The sequence below is a fragment of the Lolium rigidum genome, chromosome 6, assembly GCF_022539505.1.
Source record: "Lolium rigidum isolate FL_2022 chromosome 6, APGP_CSIRO_Lrig_0.1, whole genome shotgun sequence".
In the NCBI taxonomy this organism is placed as follows: domain Eukaryota; kingdom Viridiplantae; phylum Streptophyta; class Magnoliopsida; order Poales; family Poaceae; genus Lolium; species Lolium rigidum.
The window spans coordinates 51,751,149-51,774,989 of NC_061513.1; the positions used below are offsets into that span (position 1 = coordinate 51,751,149).

Sequence of the window (23,841 nt, forward strand, 5' to 3'; positions counted from 1 at the left end):
AGAAGGTCGGCAACTGAGATTACCAGTCATCTCAGAGCAACCATGAAACATGTGGAGCAAAGGCATTGTGCAACCCTTGCCTAGCCATCAAAATTGCATCAAGATTCAAGCATATCTCTCTTTTTTTACGGGAAATAGCAGGCGCTCTGCTTTTGCATTAAAGAAGAGGGAAAACAGTCCCAATATAAATGACCCTGGCATCACAACGTGCAGGAACTCAGGTGAAAAAGAAAGAAAAAAACACCCACGATGATTGCCAAAGCAATCAGGCCCGTACTGGCATATTTGTGACTGTACCGACTCTACCATATGCTAACTCTAGGAGATCAAAGTAAGCTGATCATACTCGTGGCAATATGCGCCGGCTTCAACTCTTGCTCAAAATTTCTTCCGCGCTCTTTCCAGATATCCCAACATACATATACCAAAAGTGAGATGTTCTTCCTCTGCTGATCATCAGGCTTTGTTCTTCTGGCTCTCGCCCACCAGTTGTGGATCACTGTGGCTGCATCAATTAGCGAAAAACATCTTGGTGTGACCCTTGGAACTGCATCCACACCTCCTTGGCGTAAGGACAGTACAAGGCTAGGTGGTTCGCCGTTTGAGGTTGCTGATCGCAAAGGCAACACACATCATTGTGAGGCCATCCTCTTGCCAACAGACGATCTGCAGTACAGTTCCTATTTAGTAGCAGCAGACAGAAATAGAACTTGACCTTTCCCTCTGCTCTTATCCCCCAGGGAAATCTCGAGGTGCGGCTGCTTGAGCCTGCCAATGAACTGGACTTTTTAGGCGGAGCAAACCGAATATTTCTTCTCAGTTGTAAGGTTCCAAATAACCGTATCTCTATTCTCAGTGAGATGCATGCTCTGAATAGCAGTCCGAAGGTTCAGAAACTGATCAAGCTGAGCTTCATTGACCAGCCGGTGCAGCCCTCTCATCCATCGGCTGCCTGTGAGGGCCTCCTTGACCATCAGATTTTTCCTCGAAGCCAATGGGTGGAGGAGAGGTGCGATGTGGAATGGAGCCTGTCCATTGAGCCAACAATCAGACCAAAACCTCGCGGTCTCACCATTCCCAACAGAGAGTTGTACAAGCTGCAAAGAGGTCCATATCAGATTGGTCACAAGACGTTGCTGCGCCTTTCCATGGCCAATCCTCCTCATCCCATCGGAACCATTCCCATCTCAGGCGAAACGCTAGACTGAAGGCCTCCATATCTTTGATGCCGAGCCCTCCATAACCTGATATATGTGGTAATCCAACTGTGTGTAACCTGTGCGGAATGATATCACCAGGTGCTCCATAACCTGAAGGTGCTCGACTGCGTCCTTCCAGATCTTTGATCCCATCGGAAAGCATGTTGCCTGGCAAACCTGTGTGTAATGATATCACCAGATATATGTGGTAATCCAAGAGATTAGTCTAAGCGAATGCCTTGCCCTTATGCCTGATTTGCTTCATCACCTCACGGATCGCCATCAGGGTCTGCAAGTCAGGATCAAAAACATGTTGGTCTTGGTCACAGATTCTCTATCATGTTGGTGAAAGATCAAAGTCTGACTTTTCAAGGTGCAAAGACTTCACTTGTAACTGAATAAGACTAATGGTAAACAGTTTTACAAGGAATCCTACAGCATGCTAACTTACATCGAGACAATTTACCAAGCCAATTAGTTGCTAAACTATATACATGAGAGAAAAGACAGGATTTACCTGAAGCTTAGACTCGGAATGCAAGGCAGGGGTGATACCCTTCAACCCAACTCCATCAGAGCTCAAGATTGCGCTCAGTTTTCCCTTGCTTGGTGGTGGACTGGACATGCATAATTACTCTACGTACGCAGCCAAGGTAAACAAGTACAACACTTGATCACTTGCTGAGTTGTTGTTTCCTGAAGTGCTATTTCTGATAGGAGGAAAGATATTTATAGACTACGAGCTAAAAGATTACTCAGGCTGAGAAAACAAAATACTGACTGTGTACCACAAGAAAATCTGAACCCTATTATGTACTCCAGCTACTACAAAGCTCGGCCAAGATGAGTTAGTGTATTCTTATCAAGAAGTAGCATGCTTTGTGCAGTAAGATACAAAAAGTGCATACTTCATGAATTATCAATGTGTGTCCTTTTCAATCCAACTTATGTCTTTAAGCTGGTTTAAGCAAACATTTCATGTGAGCGCAAGCTCATGTTAAATTTTTAACCCACAATTCTTATTTGACAGCACAAGCAAACACTCACACACTGCTAAACCCTCTGCCCGTTGTGCTTTAGACTCACTTTAATTTAGAATTTAGTTGTTTTAAGACTTAATTATCTTCATTTTCAGTTAAGGGAGTAAAAGGAATATTGGAATTGGAATTTCTAAAGCACCATGAGTTCCGACGGCATCACGTTTGCTTGGATGTAAACCTAGAATACCATTTTATGCCTATAACTGAATGGAAACAAAAAAAAAAGCATGGCAAGAAAGTATTTCCAGTTAACAAGACATCCATCATAACATGATGGGAGGTGAAGTCAAAGCTCTATGAGAGCATTGAGTGTCTGAAATAAAATGTGTTAACAAAGTTGTTTTCGATGGTGTTAAACTGTTAATAAATTACTTGTTAGGTGTTTAGTTCAATATGAGCAGGAGCAAGGAGTTCTCCAACATGGTTTCAACTTTGAGTGACAATGGAGCCATTGGCAGATAAGAGTGCCAATAATTGTTAATTTACCATTAGTGATACAGCCAGAAGAGCCTAATAGCATGAGATAAAGTGCTCAAACAATTACATTGTTGCTGCCTGTAAGAGTTGGAGAAGATAAGATAGGACAGGCCGGTAACAGAAACTCTGGAACTAGAGGTACCACAACAGTTGGGCAAGACAACCACTACACTAAAGTCTGAACGATGAGACCTCAATGAAGTAATATTGTCGACATTGAAGAACAATCCTTTTCGTAGTCATCTTTGAGCTTCAGATCGATATGGCGGTCAGTAAATAGTTCGTGCTCAAATTCCAGGTCAGAAAGGAGATAGTTGTCATGATGTTCAGCTGCAAGAAAAACAACAGGTTAGTTGGAGCAGTTAACAGAAAAAGTTCTGCCATGGAATGGCACATGTAGTTAACACACAGTAGTTTATGCGAAAAATTGTACTGATCAGTTAGAATTACAGCCATACAGGTCGTTTCTAGCAAGAATCTTTTTTTGTGAGCAAAATGTAACTGAACCTGGTTTCACACAAATGCAGACCCAGATCATTAATCGCAGGTTACTACAAAACTATGCATCCATTTAATTTCCTGGCACGGACACACCTTGCCAGTTCATGTAAGGAAACAAAAGAAGGGAGGAAGCACGAACCAAGTCTTGAGCTTAAGCGTGTCATCGAAGGAAGAAATTCAGGATCCAGCTCAAGTTTTGTTTCATCATCTCGGTCGGCCATGGATATCTAAAATACAGAAATAGTGAATATACCAAGCGGAAGTAAACAACTGCATACAATACATGCTGATGACATCAACAGAGCAAGGTGGGTATATTTTAGCTCACAGTTGTCAGTAATCACCATGCTATTAACTAACTAAGCATTTTGTAGCAAAAAAAAAAAAGAAAATTGCAGGTACATGTGTGAATACCATAAAAGATTACAAATCTAATCCAACTCGTACTCTAGTTCCATACCACCATGTGTATAACATAGTTTTGCGTCAGGAAATCAGTTAGCTAGACTGGACAAATCCTAATCATCAGCAATCAGAACATTTTAATAATTACTCCCTCTGTTAGTTGTCGTAGATTTGGATGTATCTATACACAAATTAAGATGTATCTATACACATTTTGTGAATAGATACATCCGAATCTGTATGGAACGGAGGGAGTAGTACATTATTACCACCATGTTACTCCAACTGCAGGATAGTTGTGATATTACCCCATGGAGACCTACATGCACTCCATTCTGATGCATCATCCAGATGCACAACTACATTTCGTCCCACACTAGAGCAAATTTTGGATCAGTAAAAAGCTACAGCATACCTTCGATGGTACATCGATGTCATAAATACTTTCCATAGAAACCTGAAAAGTGCCCATTGCCTTATCCACCTTCTTCCGTATGCCTGATTCGGGATCCCAACATGACACAAAACAGACTTCAGTACTAATACACACAAACAATGTACTCCAGTAAGAACTTAAATTTTAGTTTTTTTCCTAAGAATGAGCAGAACCACCCCTTAAAATATCCTTACAAGACAATTTACAAAGTTACTAGAGATTACTGTCATAAAGGCAGTGCAATGAAACCGGAAACATACGCTCTTTTTGCTGATCTGCCATCAGTCTCTGCACATCATTTCCAGTGAAGCTTGCAGTTTCAATTCCATCCTTAGCCCACTCGCAGCACTTCATCCAATCCTCATCACTGAGACGGCTGGGTTTCGCCACGCCCTTTGAACCATGCACACTCTCCGCTGCTCCTGCTGCTGCACCCTTCCCTCCGGCACCGGCCGGCGGAGCTTTCCCGGCTTTACCCAGATCTCCCAGGGCCCTCCGTTCTCGCCGCCCCGCCCTGGCCGCTGGCCCGCGGGCGACCCCGGCTTTCTTGCCATCAACGCCTTGCCAATCAGAAACAGAACAGGGACGCGCAACTGATCAGCACTCGATTTAAGAGAGAGTTCACTGCGAATTCGGCAAGGCGGCGGGATGGATTACCTCGAAAGATCGGCAAGTTCTCGTTTTGCACGAAGATTGGAGCCCGCGAAGCCAATTCGTGCTGCATTTTTATCAGATCGCGCGCGCTTCGAGTGAAGTGGAAGCTTGCGATTGAGCGAAATTGGAACCCTCGGTAGAGGAGAAACCCCTAGAAGTCGCCCTGCGCAAAACCCCTAGAAAAGACAGGATTTTGGAGGCTTGCCCTGGCTGGAGGAAACCGACGAAGTGAAGTGGAGTAGAAGGCTTGCTGGGGAAGGAGGAAGAGAGGAGAGAAAACGGGAAGGGCGAACTAAATTACGCCAACGACACGCGAAAACGTAAAAAGATTTTAGTGTAGAAAGCGTGATTCAGATTTTCATGAAGGCGTAAATCTACTGTTGCGTCCATTATCTTCCTGATTGAAATGTATTATTCTACAGTATCAAGAAAGAACAAAGTATATACAGATGATATTCTGGTAGATCAGTGTGCATTAATCAGATAGTTGATGAACTGTAGTGGTGCAGATTAATCAGGAATCAACAAGTAATACTACAATTTGCCTGCAAAATGGAAAGAGAAACATTACAATTGTACAGGAAGCACACAAAAAGAAATTTCAACAATAATATGCCAACGATGTGGGGTCATTTTCTTTTCTGGGCCGCTGAACGTACATACAACTCAAACACTACACTTTTCCATTTATTCTGGGACTCTACAGCAGTAACAGAAATTTGTACACCTTGCCGAAATTTTGTACACTCAAAGAATATACTCCCAAAAAAGGGAACAAAACAGCAGAAAAAATTAACACGGAGGACATGTAATTTGCAACCACTCTTGTATACACATTTGAAAACCAGTTTGTTTGGGTTTCAAGCCATTGCCGATCTACCGTCCAGCTGCCTTCAAGAACTTGTCGAATGGGCTTGCAGGCGGTAACCTGAAGGACCGGTCGTCGCTGGATGTCGAATCGCTGCGCCGCATGTAGTCCTTCCTTGTCAATGGCAGCTCGGGGTCGGACCGAGCAGATGACTGCAAAATGCATGTATATGTCAGGATTTTAGGAGAATAAAAGGTTAAGAACCTGTCAGGATGTCTGGGTTTGCAAGAGCATAAGGTTAAGAGAACATATAACAGGATTGCACATGCCTCATTTGTTTCAGGTCCATAATCCCCGGTTGAGCTACGCGAATTGGTCCTCGAATGCTTGAAGCTCAAGAGCACAGACATCTTCTGCTGCTTCTCCATTACTAGGGATTCACATTGGCTCTTCATTTGGTCGTATGATACAGGATTCATGGAGACGGGAACGTTAGCAACTTGCCTTGCTGTCTCATGAACCTGAGAGCAAGTAGTTCAAGTACAAACAAATAAGGAGACTGCACACTTAATAAGAGGACGCAAGGGAATTTTTCAGGTGTCATTGTTTTAAAAGATGATACATACAGATTCCATCAGTTGATTCACGTTCAGAACATCGGATGAAGCCATAGATCCTGATGTTTTCCTGTCAGACTGAGACCCACTATGTTCAAAAACAATGTCATCGTCATCATCCATCTCACAAGGAATAACTTCCTGAAAGCGCAAGACATGTAGCCAAAAAAGGTTAGGAAATAACATCACCGGCGAGTCATTATAACACAGAATCAAGTACTTGTGAAGGATACCTCATCGAAACAGTGATCATCCTTTTCTGCATACATTAAACAAGAGTGTGGAGTCTCCATGAATAGTGGGGCACCAAGAGGAAAAGAATCATCCAGGGTGAACTCTTGAAGAAGCTGGTCTTCTATCCCCTCAAACTTCTGCAGTTTCAAGTGAATATACTCAATGTCAGTTACATTTTAGATTATGTGCAGCTAGCTAAGTCACAGCTCGGATCAGTAAGTCTGAATCTACACCTCTGGTAAATTTTCGAATTTCCTCTTGAAGTGAGATATCACAATATCTTTTAACTGTGTATCGTCCTTATTGACAGCTGAAAGAAAAACTTGTGCATCACTTTCATCTTCCTCGGAACCGTAAGATTGTGCAGAAGTCACAATGAGTCTGCAGTCATCAATCAGGCAAAGATGAGGGTCAACCTGCAAAGATAATAAAGCACATTATATCATGCTAACTGCATAACTGGACAATCCAAACGAAATATTCACTTAGTGGATATCAACGAACCATTTTCTCTGGCACTGCCGCTTTGACAAGATGGGTTATCTGTGGAATATCAGCAACATTTGCCGAAAAGATAAGCATTGCTGATGCCATCGTATACAAACACCTTCTCCGAGATGGCTGCACAACATCTTCATTTACAGAGAAAAATAAAAGACAAAATCAAGCCATGAATTCAACTGCTAAACTGGTACGAAATATGTTGCATATGGAGGCCAATATCTTTCAGTTGTTAATAGATAACTAACAAACGAACATCGCTTTGGTGAATCTCAAGTAGGCTATCAGCTTTTGCAACATCATTTGAGTGGCAGTGTTGCAGGAACTTACTATCTTGGTTCAGAGACAACCTCCTGAGAGAAAACGCCAACTGGAAACATCGAACTAGTGCCACGTGACTGGAGGTCTGTCATCAAAAGTAACTGGTCATCTAAGCAATACACAAGATGGTACCTCTCGTTCAACTATCCTGGGAATCTAAGAAAAAGGTTTCATGCTTCAACTCAAATGGAGTACAGAATACTGGTTTAAATGAATATGGCTGTCATAATTCCAACGCCTTCAGAGCAAAAGTAGCCTTTTAACTTACAGGTCCAAGTTAAATCTATGTGTTATCATTTCTAGGTCTTCATAACAAAGTAGCCTCTAAGATTGCAAATCCTACTTACATAATTCATTTGAGGGAAGATTATTTACCCCTGGGAGGCATTGTACCCCTTACTATCTACAGTAAGATCTTGCTTTGAGGTTTGCAAATTTTATGTCTCTACAGTCCATACTATGCAGCATTGTACTCTCTGCGATGGAACAATCCATATTTATCTTATACTAATCCACTTCTATGCATGTTAGCTGTTAGGCACTGAAAATAGACCCTGTGTTAGGCCGCGCGGTACTGTACAATGGACTTTATAAAGGTGTGAAATAAGGATGTGCTACAAAGAAAATGATTAAAATTCTTGGTAGGAACAAATTTCCCTATTTGCTATACGAATTTCTTCCCTTGAGTAGTAAAATGCACAGCGTAAAGCTTGACTTACTTTTGCCTTTGAACACAATAAAGCAATGGTGTAGGTATGGCACATTGTTTCGAAATTTGAAGGTGAGTTATCTTCCAGAGATGCTTGACTCCATATAGATGAAAGAAGAAGAACAAGTTGGCCACTGTTCAACTTCATAAACTTCAAGTTCTGCTCAGATTTAAGGAAAGTAAGAAGTTGTATCAGTTGGATGGTCAAACATTCTGACGTAAAAAAGTAAGTACTAAGAATACTAGCTGGACTTCATACTTCATCATTAAACGTGGTCAGACGATGCTCGTTGAAGCATGGGCTCCCTGAAGATTGCCTTGTATTTGGTTCTGTATGTGCATATCCATTCTCAGCACTTACCACAGCTTCTGATTTCCCATTTTGGTGCGGGGATTCCTTGATCTCAGAAGAGAAAGCTGACAGGGCCAACAAAAGCACGCTCTGTGAACCATTAAGCTTCATTGGGACTGGAAAACTTATTGCTGACCACGGGCATAACAGCAAAGGAGCGACAATGGTGGAGAAAACACGGTGTGAGCCAATCCTTGTCTTATGGTCTGGGTGCATCATTGCTAAGAGAAGCTGATGATACGAAGCTTCAGGAAATGCCTGACATATACGCAAGGAAAAGGTCAATCAATATTGATGTTCTACAGCTAAAATATTTCTCCACGGTAGTGGAAATATCAAACTTACTTTCTGATTGTATGATGAATTGTACACATAAGCTGCTATTTGTGCTGTGCGGTAAACAGATGACACTGTTGTCCTGGCGATGGTGGCAGTGTACGAGAGATTCTCAAGCATTACGCTGACCATCTCAAGAATTGGCCCAACATCCCCAACCTAATAAGCCAAGGAAAAACTTGTTATACATTTATGCTAACCAGAATATAGTTATTGTAATTAACTGCCAAAAGATTACAACAACCTTTTCTGTCAATTGCACCAGGCACTCCTCCAAGGCCACATAAAGTTCACTGTTCCACTTATCAACATCAGCTTGAGCATTTGCTGCTTCAATAGCACAATACATACATTTCCGCAGGTGTCTTATTAAGTCGCTGATTGCACTAGTTATTGTCACTGATGCCTGTGACTTTGCATGCTTTGCAAGATGGCAAGCAACTTTTACAATGCTGATTTGCTTGATGGGCATCTTGGCAACACTTTTATGATCAATGTGCTTTATCGTGAAAGATAGAAGCAAATGGCCATTTTGCCCTGCAAGTATAAAACAAGAAACAGAGTATTAAATCTGTCTGCTGTTCAATATTTTCAACTGAAAAGCAACACTGAAAGAGAAACAAGAGAAGAAATTGCATTGGTAAAAAATGCTGCACCTGATTTGTCCATCAGTGTTTGCATTTCTTGTAGAACAGAAAGGGCAACCCCATTTTCAGGAGACCAATAATTGTGGCTATCAAAAAGGCGAAAAAGAGGATCAAGAATACGTCGCACTGTTGTTGCCTCCTTTGCAATATCAGCCATGTTACGCAAGCAAACCCTTGCCCAGTGCGCCGGGTTCTCGGATGCAACCCTGCTAGTACATAAGCAAGTAATGAGAATAAGAGGTGCATTGTTGTCTAGAAATGGGGTTATTACGTCAGTAGAAGATCTCACATTGGATCAGATGCCACTTTGGCGCTATTTTGCCCAGATACTGACAACGTTGTCAAATCATCGTCATCTTGAAGTCTGACAACCTCTTTTATTGAGAGTGTATGGTTAGCCTCATAACAGCTTATTATCACCGAGACAACCTGGTTCGAGAATGAATTGGAAATTAATCAGATCCCCAATTTGAGATGCTATTTGGCAGAAACAACTCTGCTAACATTGTGCTTCATGAATTGCAGTTTCTGGTCCAGTTTGAATTAAAATTAGTGTACTATATTTCCGGTATTAAGTAAAGACCTGCAATTTAAGAATTTGCTGGACTTTGGTTATACTTATATCTCTTCCCCTTATTCAATGATCTTACTTGTACTGAATCTCATACAGGAAATAAATATTCGACAGAAAGTATCCTGCTTGCATGAAATAAACTTGCATCTTCTGACATAGTACAAAAGCAATAAGGACTTACTTCATCGAGTTCCATTGAAATATGTGAGTGGTCACCCATGTATTTGACCTGATTAAAAGTGATCAAACAGTCAGGCTGCGGTACAAAATGTTTCCCAACTTCATCACTATTACTCCTACGATATTACTTGCTAGGAAGAATCGGTAATGCAGAGAGAGTAACCATGAAACTAGTTTGACAGAAAATTTCATATTTGTGAAGCATGTGAGATTGTAGAAACAGATGGAATTTGTAACTGGTTCATTTGTTCTACATCATTATTCCTAGTTTGACAATATTGTAAAATAAGTCCTTAAATAGCTGGCAAACATAAAATTGCCTTCTCCTTTTCATCAGAGCAATTAAGTAATGGGTTGTCTTACCATAGAAGCGAGAGCTTGGAGTGCAGCAGATCGAAGGCGGAGTCCTTTGTCATCTTCCCTTTGTTCTTGACCAATTTTGCATAGTTTTGGTATGAGGCCTTCTAGGCTAAACATATGTGTGCTGTCAACCTATATGTACACCTAATTAGAATTTAGAAATCAAGCAGATATGGCAAGTACCAAGAAGATAAATGAAATTGTAAGTTGTTATATGTCACGTCAATAACCTGTCCATTGAGAAAGTCGACGAGCAATAGGCAACCCTGAACCTGCAAATCATCGTTCGATTCCTGATCAATAAGGGTGCGAACCAGACACAATGTGCTCGTGGCCAGCAATGGTCTGAAATGAGAATGATCTGATCAGTCAATTAGCCAAGATTGGTCACGAATGCATATCACTGAATAGACAGTGTTTCCACTCACGTATGCTCCTTGCATGAACGCAGAAGTTTCCTGTAGATGCATGGAACCACTTTGGCCAGTGTAAAACTCTCATGTCTCAGTTCTTTATAGCATCTCTGCTCAAGATACTCTGTGATCTGTCCGGGAAAAAGTGATTGATTAAATTCTGGTTTACCATGCTCGTTTGAAGAATCACTGTTAAACCCTGAACAGGGAATTAGCTAATTTGGTGATTGGCATTGAATGTAAAAATAGCGTTGTACGAAAAAGAATTGCAGACAGGTGATCACTTGCCAGCACAGAAGTAACAGTAAGATGACTAGTTGGACCGTTACAAGTATGGTTTGGATTACTAACTCGAGTTTCTTCACCTGACTTAATTCTGGTCTAAAGAAACTCTAGTAGGAAGTATTAGACGATAGTATGGAGGAGGCAGAATTTGGTACCTTTGGTATGCGTGTTGGATTTCTGGAGACGTAATCGCAGAGCTTCCCGATCCTCCTATCATTCGGCTCTCCATCCTAAGACAGAAGCATCCAAGCTCAATTAGCAAGCTCCCACACATTTGAACGCAAACAAACTCATCATGCAGGACTAGATAGAGCTAACATCACACAGGGTTAGCAAAATTTGAATGGTAGCAGGCAGGATGGGCCATACCGCGGGCAGCTGGTAGATTTCGGAGATGATCTTCTTGTACCTCTTGACGGGCTGCCGTGATCGCGCCCGCAGCGAGGGGCAGAAGTAGCAGAGGCTGCTGCACGCGGGCAGCACCCGCCGTGACATCACCCCCATGACTGACTCAACTAGGCTTCCTCTCCCAAAAGGGCAAACTTTTCGATCCAAATGTGCCTAGACAGCCAGCTGTCTTGCTATCCTCTTTGCTGCGGTGACTCCAAGAACTGAAACCCCTTGTGCGTGGATCAAACTGGTCTTCTTAAGCTTTGTAGCAGGGGAGTAGAGCAGACGCCCCCTCGCTTTCCTCGCGCTCGCTGTAGCCAATTGGAGACCCTTGGACCGAGCTGAGATCAAGAAACCCGCAGATATCCCCTCACGTCAGAGTCGACCCTGACCAAATCAAATCCAGGCAGGCTGGTGGGATTGGGACTTTAAAAAAAAACGGGAATTTGCTGGCTGGGTCAAATCCGGCAAAGAACGCGGGGCAAGAACCTTCCTCTCCCTCTCGCGAACCCCCCGGACCGCGGGTCGACGGAGCCGAGGAAGGAAGCCGCTGGGCGGAGCACAAATCCCCTGCCAAAGATGAAACCTTTTTCGTCAGAATCGCATTCCCGAACTGCCCAGATCGCGCTCAAACGGAAATTGAACCGGCGAGCGGCGGCTGGCGAGGGGAACACCGGGGAAAAGTGGGCGCGGATCCACCCACCTGGTTTCTTGTAGCGGCGGGAGGAGGAGGCCGCAGGGGCGATCCGGCCGCTCGCGGTGCGGCGGCGGCGGCAGGCTGGCGTGCGGTTGGGGTGGGTAGGGGTAGCTGGCTGGCGGAGGCGACAACGGGGCAACAACGGTCGCCTTGGTTTGGCCTTCACTGCCGCGAGGAAGGGGAGGAGTAAAATCTTGGTGGCAGCTGGAGGTGCGGCGGCACGGACAGGGGCTAGGCGTAGTAGACAGCTCAGGGGCGAGCGCGTAGCGGTTTTTCTACTACTGTGCGTGCGAAAGGGGGTGTTTCGAGGGGCTTTTGGGCAAAAAAAGGAGCCTCGTTTCCGTTTCTTTGTCTGACAGATCTCTTCTTAACTGGTGGGCACGTAGCACCAGGCTGCCCGTTTCTGGTCCTCCACCTGCAGGCGTGTCGAGGGGATGTTACGACTCTACCCTCCACTGGTTCCAAGATCGGAAGCGCTCAAGGAGACGAGGTGGAGGGTAGGACGGGGATTCCGCCCTCCTCGCGCTGCAAGGATTCGAATGGAATCGAAGGGTTCTGAAGTTGACGTGCGATCCGAGGGAGAGACCCGACCGTCATCAAGACGGGAACAGGTCTCGCGCATCGTACGCTTCGGGTGGGAACCACGTTCTGCCTTTGTGTCCCCTTCTAGTATCTTCCCTACCTATAAATAACCAGACGTACAATACTAGTGAAATATGTTAGTCCGATTTTTTTTCCATGAAAAATACTCCCTCCGTTCTGATTTAGTCTACATTTTAGAAAAAATGAGATAAATTAGTAGTGCATTTATTAGTACTACTTAGATATTTGAACAACCAATCCAAGTTACATTGAAAATAACAACATCCAATAAAAAGAGTAAAACCAAATCGTTTTCAGTGTTGTTGTTGACTAAAAGCTAGAATGTAGAGTATTTCAGAACAAATTTTGGGACTAGAATGTAGACTATTTCAGAACGGAGGGAGTATGCGATTTTTAATATTGTTTCAGGCTGGTGCCAACGCGGGCTGGAGCAGGGGCGATAGCGCCGGCGTCGGGGCGAGAGGGCGGCGAGACGAGAGCGCGGTGCGGTGGCGCGGGCGCCTGGCGGTACCGCCCGCTACCGCCCGGCTGCCGCCCGCGCTGGGGGCGATAGGGGGGCGAGAGGGGCGAGAGCGGGGGCGGCGGCGATGGCGGAGTCGGGGCGAGAGGCGGGGCGAGAGGGAGGGGTAACGACTAGCCGAGGTGGTGCGATCCGATTCGTCCACCTCGGCCTAGCCGTTGGGGTAGCCGTTGCTGGCTCAAAAATTTCGAAAAAAATGCCCAAAACCCCAAAAATTCATCCCCACCCCCTGTAAATACCCCCCATATGGTTTCACTCATTCCACACCTCACTTCATCTCCTCCACTCTCCATTTCCACTCCTCTCAACGCCATGTCTTCGTCTAGCAGCAATTCGAGCGACGGAATGGAGGGTGATATGATCGATGCATTCCAGGCGGAGTATGAGGAGGAGATGCTCAACGAGGAGGCGGAGCCAAGACGGCCGCGACGCCGCCGAGAGTTCATCAGGCGTGATCGTCTGGGTGCCCACGATCGGGTCTTCGAGGACTACTTCGCCGACGACTGCAATTATCCTCCGAGCTACTTTCAGCGAAGGTGGCGGATGAGACGATCCCTCTTTCTGCGCATTGTGGATAGATTGGGTGAATACTCTCCGTATTTCACCCAAAGAGTTGATGCTCTCAACCGTGCTGGTTTTTCTCCCCTACAAAAGTGTACTACGGTTTTGCGTCTGTTAGCTTATGGAGTCGCTGCAGATACGATAGATGAGTGGCTTAAGTTAGCTAGACAAACTTCATCAGATTGTCTAAATAGATTCTGTGAAAGCATCATTGACTGTTACGGGGAGACGTTTTGCCGTCGACCAAATGTCGAGGATACTCGGCGTACGTTAGCGAAAGCCGAGGAGCGTGGCTTTCGGGCATGTTAGGGAGCATCGATTGCATGCATTGGCGGTGGAGGAGCCGACCAGTGGCTCATGCTGGTCAATTCACAAGGGGAGACATCAAACACCCTACCATAATCTTAGAAGCCGCTGCGTCGTATGATCATTGGATCTGGCATGCCTTTTTTGGAGTGGTCGGGTCCAACAACGACATCAATGTACTCAACCAGTCGTCGTTGTTCACTGATGTGCTTAGGGGAGAAGCACCCGTAGTGAACTTCACGGTGAATGGACACGAGTACAACTATGGTTACTACCTTGCCGACGGCATCTACCCCTCCGGCCGGTGTTCATGAAAGGTGTTACTCTTCCACAAAGTGAAAAGCGGCGAGTGTTCACTGCTGCTCAATCAGCTTGGCGCAAAGATGTCGAGTGTGCCTTTGGAGTGCTTGAAGGCTAGGTTCAACATTCTAGCGGTTTCGGGACGCTCCTACTCGAGGCGTACTCTTGGGCTGATCATGCGTGCATGTGTCATTACGCACAACATGATCATCGACGATGAGCGTGGTACAAATTTGGAGAACAACTATGAGACAAGTTGAGTCCAATGTCGGCCCCGCAATACACAACCATGCACCACCAAGCCTAGCAGCCGAGATTCGGATGGACAACGAAATGAGGGACTCACCGATGTATACACAGCTCCAGCATGATTTGATTGAGCATGTGTGGGCTAATGCCTAGATTATGTAATTTTTTCAAATTTTTATGTAATCTTTTCAAAATTTTATGTAATTTTTTTTATGATGTAATCGGTAACAATTTTAGTTCAATAAAATAATTTCCTTGCATTATTTTTAATGTTGTAATCTGAAAAAGAAATGCTGATGTCGAGGAGAGAGAAAAGCTGATGTGGAGGAGAGAGAAGTGAGAGCTGGCACTATAGCCCGTGCACTGGCACCGTGGGGTGAGAGTGAGGAAAAAAGCTGACGTGGCAGGCTATAGTGGTGTGGTGCATTGGCACCAGCCTCATAATATTATGGGGTTGGGCTCGGCTAACCCGATTAGCAGCCCATCGGGCTCGAGTAACCCGGCTGGGCATCATTCTGTGGGATCCCTCTACACAGAACATGTCGGGCTCACTAGTAGGAAAAGGCTCATCAGTGGCGCACCAAAAATCAATTATGTGGCGCATGGGCGGTGCGCCACAGAATTCTCGCCACAAAAATAAGGTTTCTGTGGCGCACCGACCCATGCGCCACAGAAACTTATTTCTATGGCGCACCGGCGGTGGTGCGCCACAGAATTTTTTTTTGAAATTCAAAAAAAATGGCGGCCAGATCTAGATCTAGATCTAGATCCGGGGCCGCCGAATTTTTTTATTTTTTTTAATTTCGCTGGGTGGGTGAAGGAGGAGGACGGCCGGAGGAGGAGGAGGAGGAGGAGGTGGTGGTGGTGGTGGTGGTGGTGGTGGAGGAGGAGGAGGAGGTGGTGGTGGTGGTGGTGGTGGTGGTGGTGGTGGTGGTGGTGGAGGAGGAGGAGGAGGAGGTGATGGAGGTGGTGGAGGTGGTGGTGGAAGAGGAGGTGGTGGTGGAGGAAGAGGAGGAGGTGGTGGTGGTGGTTGTTGTCGCCGGAGTAGGTCGCCGGAGTAGGTCGCCGGAGTTAGTCGCCGGAGTAGATCGCCGGAGTAGGTCGCCGGAGTTGGTCGCCGGAGTTGGTCGCCGGAGTTGGTCGCCGGTGGAGGTGAGGAGAGAGGAGAAGTGGAGGAGAGGAAGAGAAGAGGAGAGGAGGAGAAGGAGAGAAGTGGAGAAGGGGAGAAATGGAGGAGAGAAGGGGAGAAGTGGAGAAGGGGAGAAGGAGAGAAGTGGAGAAGGGGAGAAATGGAGGAGAGAAGGAGAAATGGGCGCCAGAAATTTCAAATTTCGAACGTTAATTCTGTGGCGCATGGGCACTTGGTGCGCCACAGAATTTTTTTTTCTTTTTTTGTATTTTGCAGCAAAAAATCTTTAACTGCCCGTAACTTTTTACTCTTTTCGAATTTGTAGATTCTAAAAATTGTCCAACCAGGCAAACCCAGGTGAATTCGGATCTAGATTTTTCGTGGGAATATTTTGATATATTATGCGCTTTTTTTCGAGTTCGTATGCAACCAGAAATCCACTTTGATGATTTTCCCACGTAATTTTGCAAAAAAAGTCGAAATTATTGTTTGTTAATTCTCAGTGGTAAAAGATGACATAATACATGGGCATCTTGAAGGAATTTTTGTTTTGAAATTTTTATATATATTTTTTTATTTTTTACAGAGGTTAAAAAGGCGATCCACGGGGGGGTGGAGTTGCGTGGGGAGGCAAAAAAAGTTCTGTGGCGCATGGATGTGGCGCACCATCCCACGTGCGCCACAGAAAGTCTTAATTCAGTGGCGCACCAGGACCAGTGCGCCACAGAATGTCTTATTTCTGTGGCGCACGTGATCCTGTGCGCCACAGAAATAGTGAAACCAATGATTGGGGCTGGCCCCACCAAATTTCTGTGGCGCATGGATCCCTGGTGCGCCACAAAATTAAGCTATTTTTGTGGCGCACCGTGGCTGGTGCGCCACAGAATTCTGTGGCGCATTTTTGGTGGTGCGCCACAGAAATAAGCTTCGCCTATAAGGGTTTTCCTACTAGTGGCTAGCCCAACCCGACAGCATGTGATTGGGCTGGACGTCCCCGATTTGGCCTATTATTCTCATTTTTCTTGTTCCGACGTATTATCCCCGCTCCTTTCGTCTGCCAACCCTTTTCAGCCATCTCACCTCGTCGTCTCTTGTTATAAATCGAACCACCGAATTGTTTTGACGCATCAGTTTTTCTCTACCTCTTTTTGTACCGCCAACCTTTTGGTGCCATGAGTGTGCCTTGCTCAGACCAGGACTTTAGTCCGTCGAAGATGAAGGATGCAATGCAAGCTTGGCGTCTAGGATGAGAACGGAGTGTTGTTGGTGTGGCGACTTGTGAAACTGGACGAGGTGGAGGATTTTTTAGATAAGTTTGCCATGAGGTTTTTTCGTGTGTGCCAACCATGATTATGATGCACCGACATGTTCATCGTACCCGAGGCCTCCGGTATGTTGTAAGCATGATGAATAGACATATTATTCGTGTTGTTCTTGTTTCTTTAGTTTTTGTTGCATTCTCCTCTACCCCTCTGCACGTGAATACCATTGGATTCACATGGAGCGCCCTGAGTGGGCGGCCGAAGAGATTGGGGATAGGCATCTGCATGGCCCAACTTCATGGCGTAGGAACATGTGAGAGAGAAAAGGAGCTCAAGAAATATCACGAGGAGCAACGATACCAATTCCATTATCGCGAGCATATCAATAATCAAATCGCATGTGTGCATAAGCAGTAGAGGTCATGACACGGCTATTCTTACAAAGCGATGTTATTTCGATACCACGTACAAAGCACACACAAGTTGTGGGAATGATTTGTTCAATCCAGAGTAATATGTAAGACACGTACGTTTCAATTGAAACAAGCATTAGTGAGTGAGGACCTCCTCATAAACAACTTGTAGAAGAAACCATATAACTAGAAACCACTATTGAGATGATTGTTAGACCGTATGCATTAGAAATATCTACAAATAACTTAAAGATGTTAAAACACACAAAGATATACATACATATACACTATGTAATTTGGGAAGTGAAGAAAATAATTGTAGACCCATGCAATTTGTCATTTTTAATTTTCTCTATATTTACGGAGATTTGGTTTCAATATCCTATTGAGGGGCCATTGAAAATATGACAACTAATGTAACTTTCATTACAAAATAAAATTTAAATTTTGCACACTGCATGTATATATTCCAATGATATACATTAAAATGTATAAAACATGTGCTTAATATTTATCAACGATTAAGTATCCTAACTAGGTTAGAAAAGTATGCTCGTCAAGGCTTTAATGTCATTAAAATAATCCATTTATAAGTACAAAAATTAGTATAATTCTATTTCCAAAGTGCTAAAAAGCAAGTGGGTGTTGGTTTGATCCAGAGAGCACTCCAATCTCGTCCGTCGGAGCAACTTGAATGGGCCTGGTCGCGCGAGACGGTCCAACGGTGATTTATCCTAATATCACAAGCAGCACAGTTTCTTTTCCCATTTCATCTCAATCAATTTGCTAGGGTTAATCCGCACGGAAACTGGATAGGCAAATAATTCAAGTGGTGTGGCTAGAGGAGATCGTCAATGTAGCAGCTATGTGTGAGGGCACAGAGATCATCAATGGTGTGCGCGTGCTTAGAGTATAGAACTCGCCGACAGTGAGCGACCGCGCGCGGGGAGCGTGGAGCTGCGACGGAGGTGTGACGGTCTCGAGTGCAATTGGGTGGAGGTCTGTTGTAGACGAGGTTGTGTGGTAGATCCATCTTATGAGCACAAATTTCACAGAATAGAGACAATCCCCCTATACTAATTCCAATAATCCCTTGATTTGAATTTCACACTTAGTGTTACCTACCCATGTTCCCAATTTCGTGCGATTTTTGAAGTTTTTTTTGTCAGCATGGGATTTAGCATTGGAAGGATACTTGCAGTGAAAGCACGTGGCCACCAACAGCGACCAACAACGGCGGTGGTTGCGAATGGCAGCCGCATGGTCGACATGCCTTAGTGTTGTCAGTGTTTGGTGTTAGCAATTTAGATTAGATTAGTATGACGTTTGGTACATGCTCCCTCCAATCCCTTTTAATTGACCCGGATTTAATACTGTTGTGAAGTGTACAAGTAGATTGCCTAGCCCTTTCCATCAGTTCGGACTTTTGGTTCGAGTGGCTGCATGTGCGTGAACACAACGTGGTATCGAGCCTGCGTCTCAAGTTCAAATCCTGGCTTTCACATGGTTTTCGCAATTAAGCCTAAAAATTGTTGTTGCCCCCCTCTTTAGCCACCGCTGTTTCGGTGTGCTCTTCTTCTTTCACGTGTTGACTCTCTTCTCCCGTCACACGCGAGTGAGGGTGTTGTGAAGTGTACAAGTAGATTGCCTAGCCCTTTCCATCAGTTCGGACTTTTGGTTCAAGTGGCTAGTGCATGAAGCTTAACAAATACAACATTACACTAAATCCGAGTCAATTAAAAGAAATCGGAGGGAATGTGTGCCGAGTGTAATTAGAGCATGTTGTTGAGCTCCTTAACTGGACACGGATTGGAGACGACGTTGATATTTTTGCAGAGGATGAACACAGTACGTGTAAATGAGGGCGCCCCAAAAGTTGCAATCAGCCTTACCGGGCTGGCGCGGCGTTCCACTTAACTGTAGTAGGTCACATGGTTTCTTTGGAATAGGAGGATTCTCTAACCTCTACATCAGTTGATGCACACATCTTTTTTTTTAGTAGTATCAAATATTCAGAGTTTACACATCATGGATTAAGATAGCGGGACACATTGTGGCGCATAAGCGTGTTCCTGCATAGCGTTCCACTTGAAGCGTGAGATGAAGACATCTTATTTTCTTGCAAGCATATGGGTACTGGGAGTATGTTACAGTTTGTTGGCTAGACTCACCCTCATCGGTTGGAGTAAATACAAACGACATTGCTCCACTGTGTTCAGAATTCAGATAGAGAAGAACAGGGACACTATATATCCATTTCGGAAAAGAAAAGGACACAATGGGTGTTGTAGACCCACTTGATTACAGCAAGTTGCTTTAGCATCTTATCGTAGTTTCTTTTTTTCTTTTCTTATTAAGTTGTATATCCTAGGGGATTAATTGTGTTTTTGGGTGTCATTCCTGTTGAAAAAATAGGTTTCTTTTAACCACACACTGCTTCCTTGTTTTTACACCATTATGAACTAGGTTTTAGTTGTCTGGTTGACTGGTTTTTTGTAGACAAGTAGTCAAATGATAAGTTACTCTAAGCTATCTAATCATGCTGCTTGACACTGCCTCGAAAGCTGTATGAATTATGTTGTTGTTTCATATCCACTTGATACTAATTGCTTTATCATCTTTATTATCTGTTTTTTGTCAGCATATTAACTTGCACATTTATGGATCGTAGTTGATTTTTATCTGTTTATTAAGCTGCATATGCAATGCCTTAGTTCCTTTTGTATGCTTATTAAGTTCTCTATCGAGGAACCTTAGTTGTTTTTTCTGCTTGTTAGTTAAGTTACATGTCCATGTATCTTAGTTGATTAAACTTTGTGTTTAGGACAGAGAGACTACAAAAAAGACCTCCATTTTGGCTCCATTGGGCCAAAAATAGCAACGGTGGCAGTGACAGCTGAGGGCAAAACGGTCTAGGCAGTTGTCTCACACGGCCAAACCCAACGGTCCGATGCCGAACATTGGATTGGATTGGGTTGGGTTTCCTTTCTTTCCCCTCCCAAAATGGCAGCAAGAACAGCGCCCCGTATCAAGCACAAGCTCGACGGCGCCGCCCCGTCTGGCCGTGGCTGCAGCAAAGCGTCCAGGCGCCGTAGCATGCCACTGCGGTGCCGCTCCTTCGCCGCGGGGTAACTGACTCGGATGCATGCCACTGCGGTGCCGCAGCAGGCCCGCAGGGATGATGCGCTCGGCCGCGCTCGGATACGGCGGCGTTATTCCGAGGCGAGGCCACGAGCAAGCGATCCTCCCCCTAGCCGCCCCCAACCCCCAGTCGAATCCCTCTGTAAAATCTCCCGACTCCCCGCCGGCCCCTCTTTTTGTCCAGCGATCCCAGAAACAATCCCCCATCCAGATTCCGGCCGCTTTGCCAAAGAAGCCACCGCCTCCCGGCTCCCGCTCTTCCCCCACCCGACCCACGGCCGCGGAGAGCTTCCGCGCTCGGGAGCCATGGAGGACGCCGACGCCGACCTCGAGAGGTCCCTCCTAGCGTCCGCGGTCCTCGCCTTCGCGTACGACAAAGCGGGACGGGCTAGGGAGCCGGTGGGCCTGGCCAGGCAGACCGCCGCCGCGGCCGCGGAGGTGGACCATCCCGCCTCGGGACACCTCACGGAGGCCGCCGACTCCATGGAGCGGACCGTCCTCACCCTCTCCGTCGCCGACGTCTACACCAGGCCTCGGGCGGCAGCGGAGCTCGTGGCCTGCGCGGCCGATCTGTACATCGCCGCTCGTGAGGTCAACGCCGACCTGGCGGACGCCGCCTACGACCTCGCGGGACAATCCGAGGAGTTGACACGGATGGCCGCCGACCTCAGGGCCGCCATGGGATTCCCCCGCCAGCAGAATCACGGCCTCCTGGGCCGGATTGCCGCCTTCTGCACCTACAGGGTGCAGCCTTCCTCCGTGCGATCTTTCGCCGAGGTATCATGTCTTGCCTTTCTTTCCTGTCTTCACTTTCTTTCATCTCCAAGAGAATGCAATTAGGCGTATCAACTGCAAATCCTCCCATTCTTTCTTCTGCAAGAAAGTAGCCACTTAGCCTGATTGTTGAAAGAAATGGTTTGTGTGTTTGTCGGCAAGAATCTTGGCCTGGCCACCATTACTCGGTTAGTCGGCCTGGTTCTGAATTTGTATACCTTATGGTGGTCATTTCTTTGGTTCACTACTGGGACTCACTAGTACTGCAGTGCCACGGTTCACTAGTACTGCAGTGCAATTGATGGCTCCTGTTCCACATTGGCAACATACAGTGCAAATGTGCACTACTCCTGCTCCTCTGTGATGTTGGGCATTACTATCTTTGCTGGTCATTACTCATGTTCATTACTATCTTTGCTGGTCGAATAAATACCCACACGCCACAAACACTAAGCACAGTTATGTCTTATGAACACAAATGCTATTTTCTGATCTCTAGTAAGTATTTTCTCTGCATTCTTTATGAACTTTGGAAGCTGCATGATTTTTAGATTTTGTTAACATGCTAAATTTGGTTCTGCTAGAAAATAAGCTAACCGAAGTTCAATTTCCAGATGTGAACCTCATATATTCAACTGAATATATGTATTTTTCAAAGATCGTCTTATTTTGTAAGCTTTTAAGAACGAAACAGAAACTAACTGTAACTCTGACATGATGTAGGGGGGTACCTCGGCGATGCAGCCATTGGGGCTTGGTATGTCCCTCTGCCTCTTCCCTTACATGGGGAGGCAGGGGATTCTTAGCTCGGACAACTTCTCCGATAATGAACTGTGGTGGATAAATACTGTTTTCTCTTCCTGGTGGGTCCTGGTGTCGCTTGGCGTGGCTGCCAGTCTGTTCCCCGATACTAGACTTCAGATGGAGTATGTCCGGCTATCTAGCCACCTTGCCATACTAGGTAAACAATCAATCTCTTTGTGTACTTATTTTTTAGCCTTATGTGCACACACTGGCTGTTTATTTGTCGGCCTTGATCTGCTATGACTATCCCTAGCTTTATTTGAATGCAACAGTTTAATTCAGTTTAACCTAGTAACACTTCATAGTTTCACTTATGAATTTCTCATGTTCACAAAAATCCAAAATCCTATTTTTATAATACCATATTTGAAAATTAGGTGTGTAAATTTGACACGATTATGAAAACTGGAATACTGAATGTTTTAGTTTGGACTCATACCACTGTGTATATTTTAGAGTAGCATTTCAGTGAACTTTCCGATAGAGCCATTGGGGCTTGGTCTGTCCCTCGTCCTAATTAAACTATAAAAGCTGCCATTTAACTGTAAATCTGACCAACCTCTGAAATAGGAAATAGGAAATACTATACAAAAGTAGCATAGTACAATCACTTAAAATGGTTATCTGCCTAATTAAAGTTTTGACTTATAATCTAAATTTGTATTTCTTCGTATGAACACTTCTAGAACTCTTTCGATATAAATGGAGCAACTATGTTATTATCCATACTAGGTCTCTTTGAATATGTATAACCTTACATGCTCTCTCGAAATATATATACCTCATGATTTGTGATTACATATATGAAATTTTTCTATGCAGGGATTACCATTCTAGTTATCCTGTACGCCTATGTCATGCTAGCTCCTGACGCATGGATCGCGCTCCTAATTTTCTTGGCTCTTTCATGTTTTTTCCACGCTGTGTTTTACCTGCAGGTACATTAACCATTCTTTTAGTTTTCTCTTTGCTTTCCCTCTACCAATAATGTTGCTCCCTAACTATTCTTTACATCTATTGCAGTCATACCAGAGAAGAAACATGTAATGTGGTATCACCCAAAATATGCAAGACTAGAGATTTAGAGAAAGGTGCCTCGCTTGACAACCGATTGAATGCTTCCGTAGTAGATGCTTCTAGCTGGCAGTTTTGAGAAGGGCGTTTGTACATGAATTTGCCAAAGAGTGAAGTTCGGGATACATTTGATTTAGGATTCTAGTGATTTGGTATTTTGCCTTTGTATAGTAAATGCTCCTGGCGGTGTTTCTTTGGTGACTTCGATATGGCTTGCTCTAGTCACATGGTCCCAGGAAGTGATCTCGTCCAATATATGTTTGCTCATTGCTCATTGGATTGAGAAAACTTGGATTCTTTTGTATACAATACTAACATAGTAACATGAGTTCTTACTGGGTGAGTAGGACGTGCAGACATTGTGAATGCCTTTTTTTGTGCTTAGTTTAACTGTTTTTTTTTATACAATGAATTACAGTACCAGTACAAAGAAATAATGATAGGATCCCGTGGTTTGATATGCTGTGTTCGATCATTACTATTCAACAATCACCATAGCATTGTTACCATTCAAAGTTGAGAACCTAGCGTTTGCATGTTTGGATTTTCTCGCATGGATGTTCAGTATT

The 23,841-nt window shown here is 44.7% G+C and overlaps 3 protein-coding genes across 4 annotated transcripts; 1 reads left to right on the top strand and 2 right to left on the bottom strand.

The window, feature by feature from the left end:
* Positions 1–2,763: 2,763 nt before the first annotated feature.
* Positions 2,764–4,849, bottom strand: LOC124668550. Its single transcript, XM_047205670.1, has 5 exons — positions 4,716–4,849; positions 4,319–4,618; positions 4,038–4,120; positions 3,357–3,444; positions 2,764–3,046 (listed from the first exon to the last, which is right to left on the bottom strand). The coding sequence occupies exons 1-5, from the start codon at positions 4,780–4,782 to the stop codon at positions 2,910–2,912; spliced, it is 675 nt and encodes a 224-aa protein (XP_047061626.1). The 5' UTR covers positions 4,783–4,849; the 3' UTR covers positions 2,764–2,909.
* A 462-nt stretch (positions 4,850–5,311) lies between these two features.
* Positions 5,312–11,567, bottom strand: LOC124660633 (protein SEMI-ROLLED LEAF 2-like). Of its 2 annotated transcripts, none has more exons than XM_047198466.1 (19): positions 11,419–11,567; positions 11,205–11,279; positions 10,780–10,895; positions 10,582–10,696; positions 10,355–10,483; positions 9,993–10,040; positions 9,527–9,666; positions 9,247–9,443; positions 8,835–9,127; positions 8,600–8,749; positions 8,162–8,512; positions 7,913–8,062; positions 7,203–7,278; positions 6,876–7,003; positions 6,605–6,787; positions 6,371–6,508; positions 6,147–6,278; positions 5,850–6,041; positions 5,312–5,732 (listed from the first exon to the last, which is right to left on the bottom strand). In XM_047198466.1, exons 1-19 carry the CDS (start codon positions 11,551–11,553, stop codon positions 5,589–5,591), a joined length of 2,892 nt encoding a protein of 963 aa, XP_047054422.1. In that variant the 5' UTR covers positions 11,554–11,567; the 3' UTR covers positions 5,312–5,588. The 2 variants fall into 2 exon arrangements, with proteins under 2 accessions (XP_047054422.1, XP_047054421.1); XM_047198465.1 differs by having other exon boundaries at positions 9,247–9,446.
* A 9,359-nt stretch (positions 11,568–20,926) lies between these two features.
* Positions 20,927–23,627, top strand: LOC124662594. Its single transcript, XM_047200412.1, has 4 exons — positions 20,927–21,397; positions 22,118–22,355; positions 23,021–23,136; positions 23,222–23,627. Exons 1-4 carry the CDS (start codon positions 20,927–20,929, stop codon positions 23,243–23,245), a joined length of 849 nt encoding a protein of 282 aa, XP_047056368.1. The 3' UTR covers positions 23,246–23,627.
* Positions 23,628–23,841: the final 214 nt, after the last annotated feature.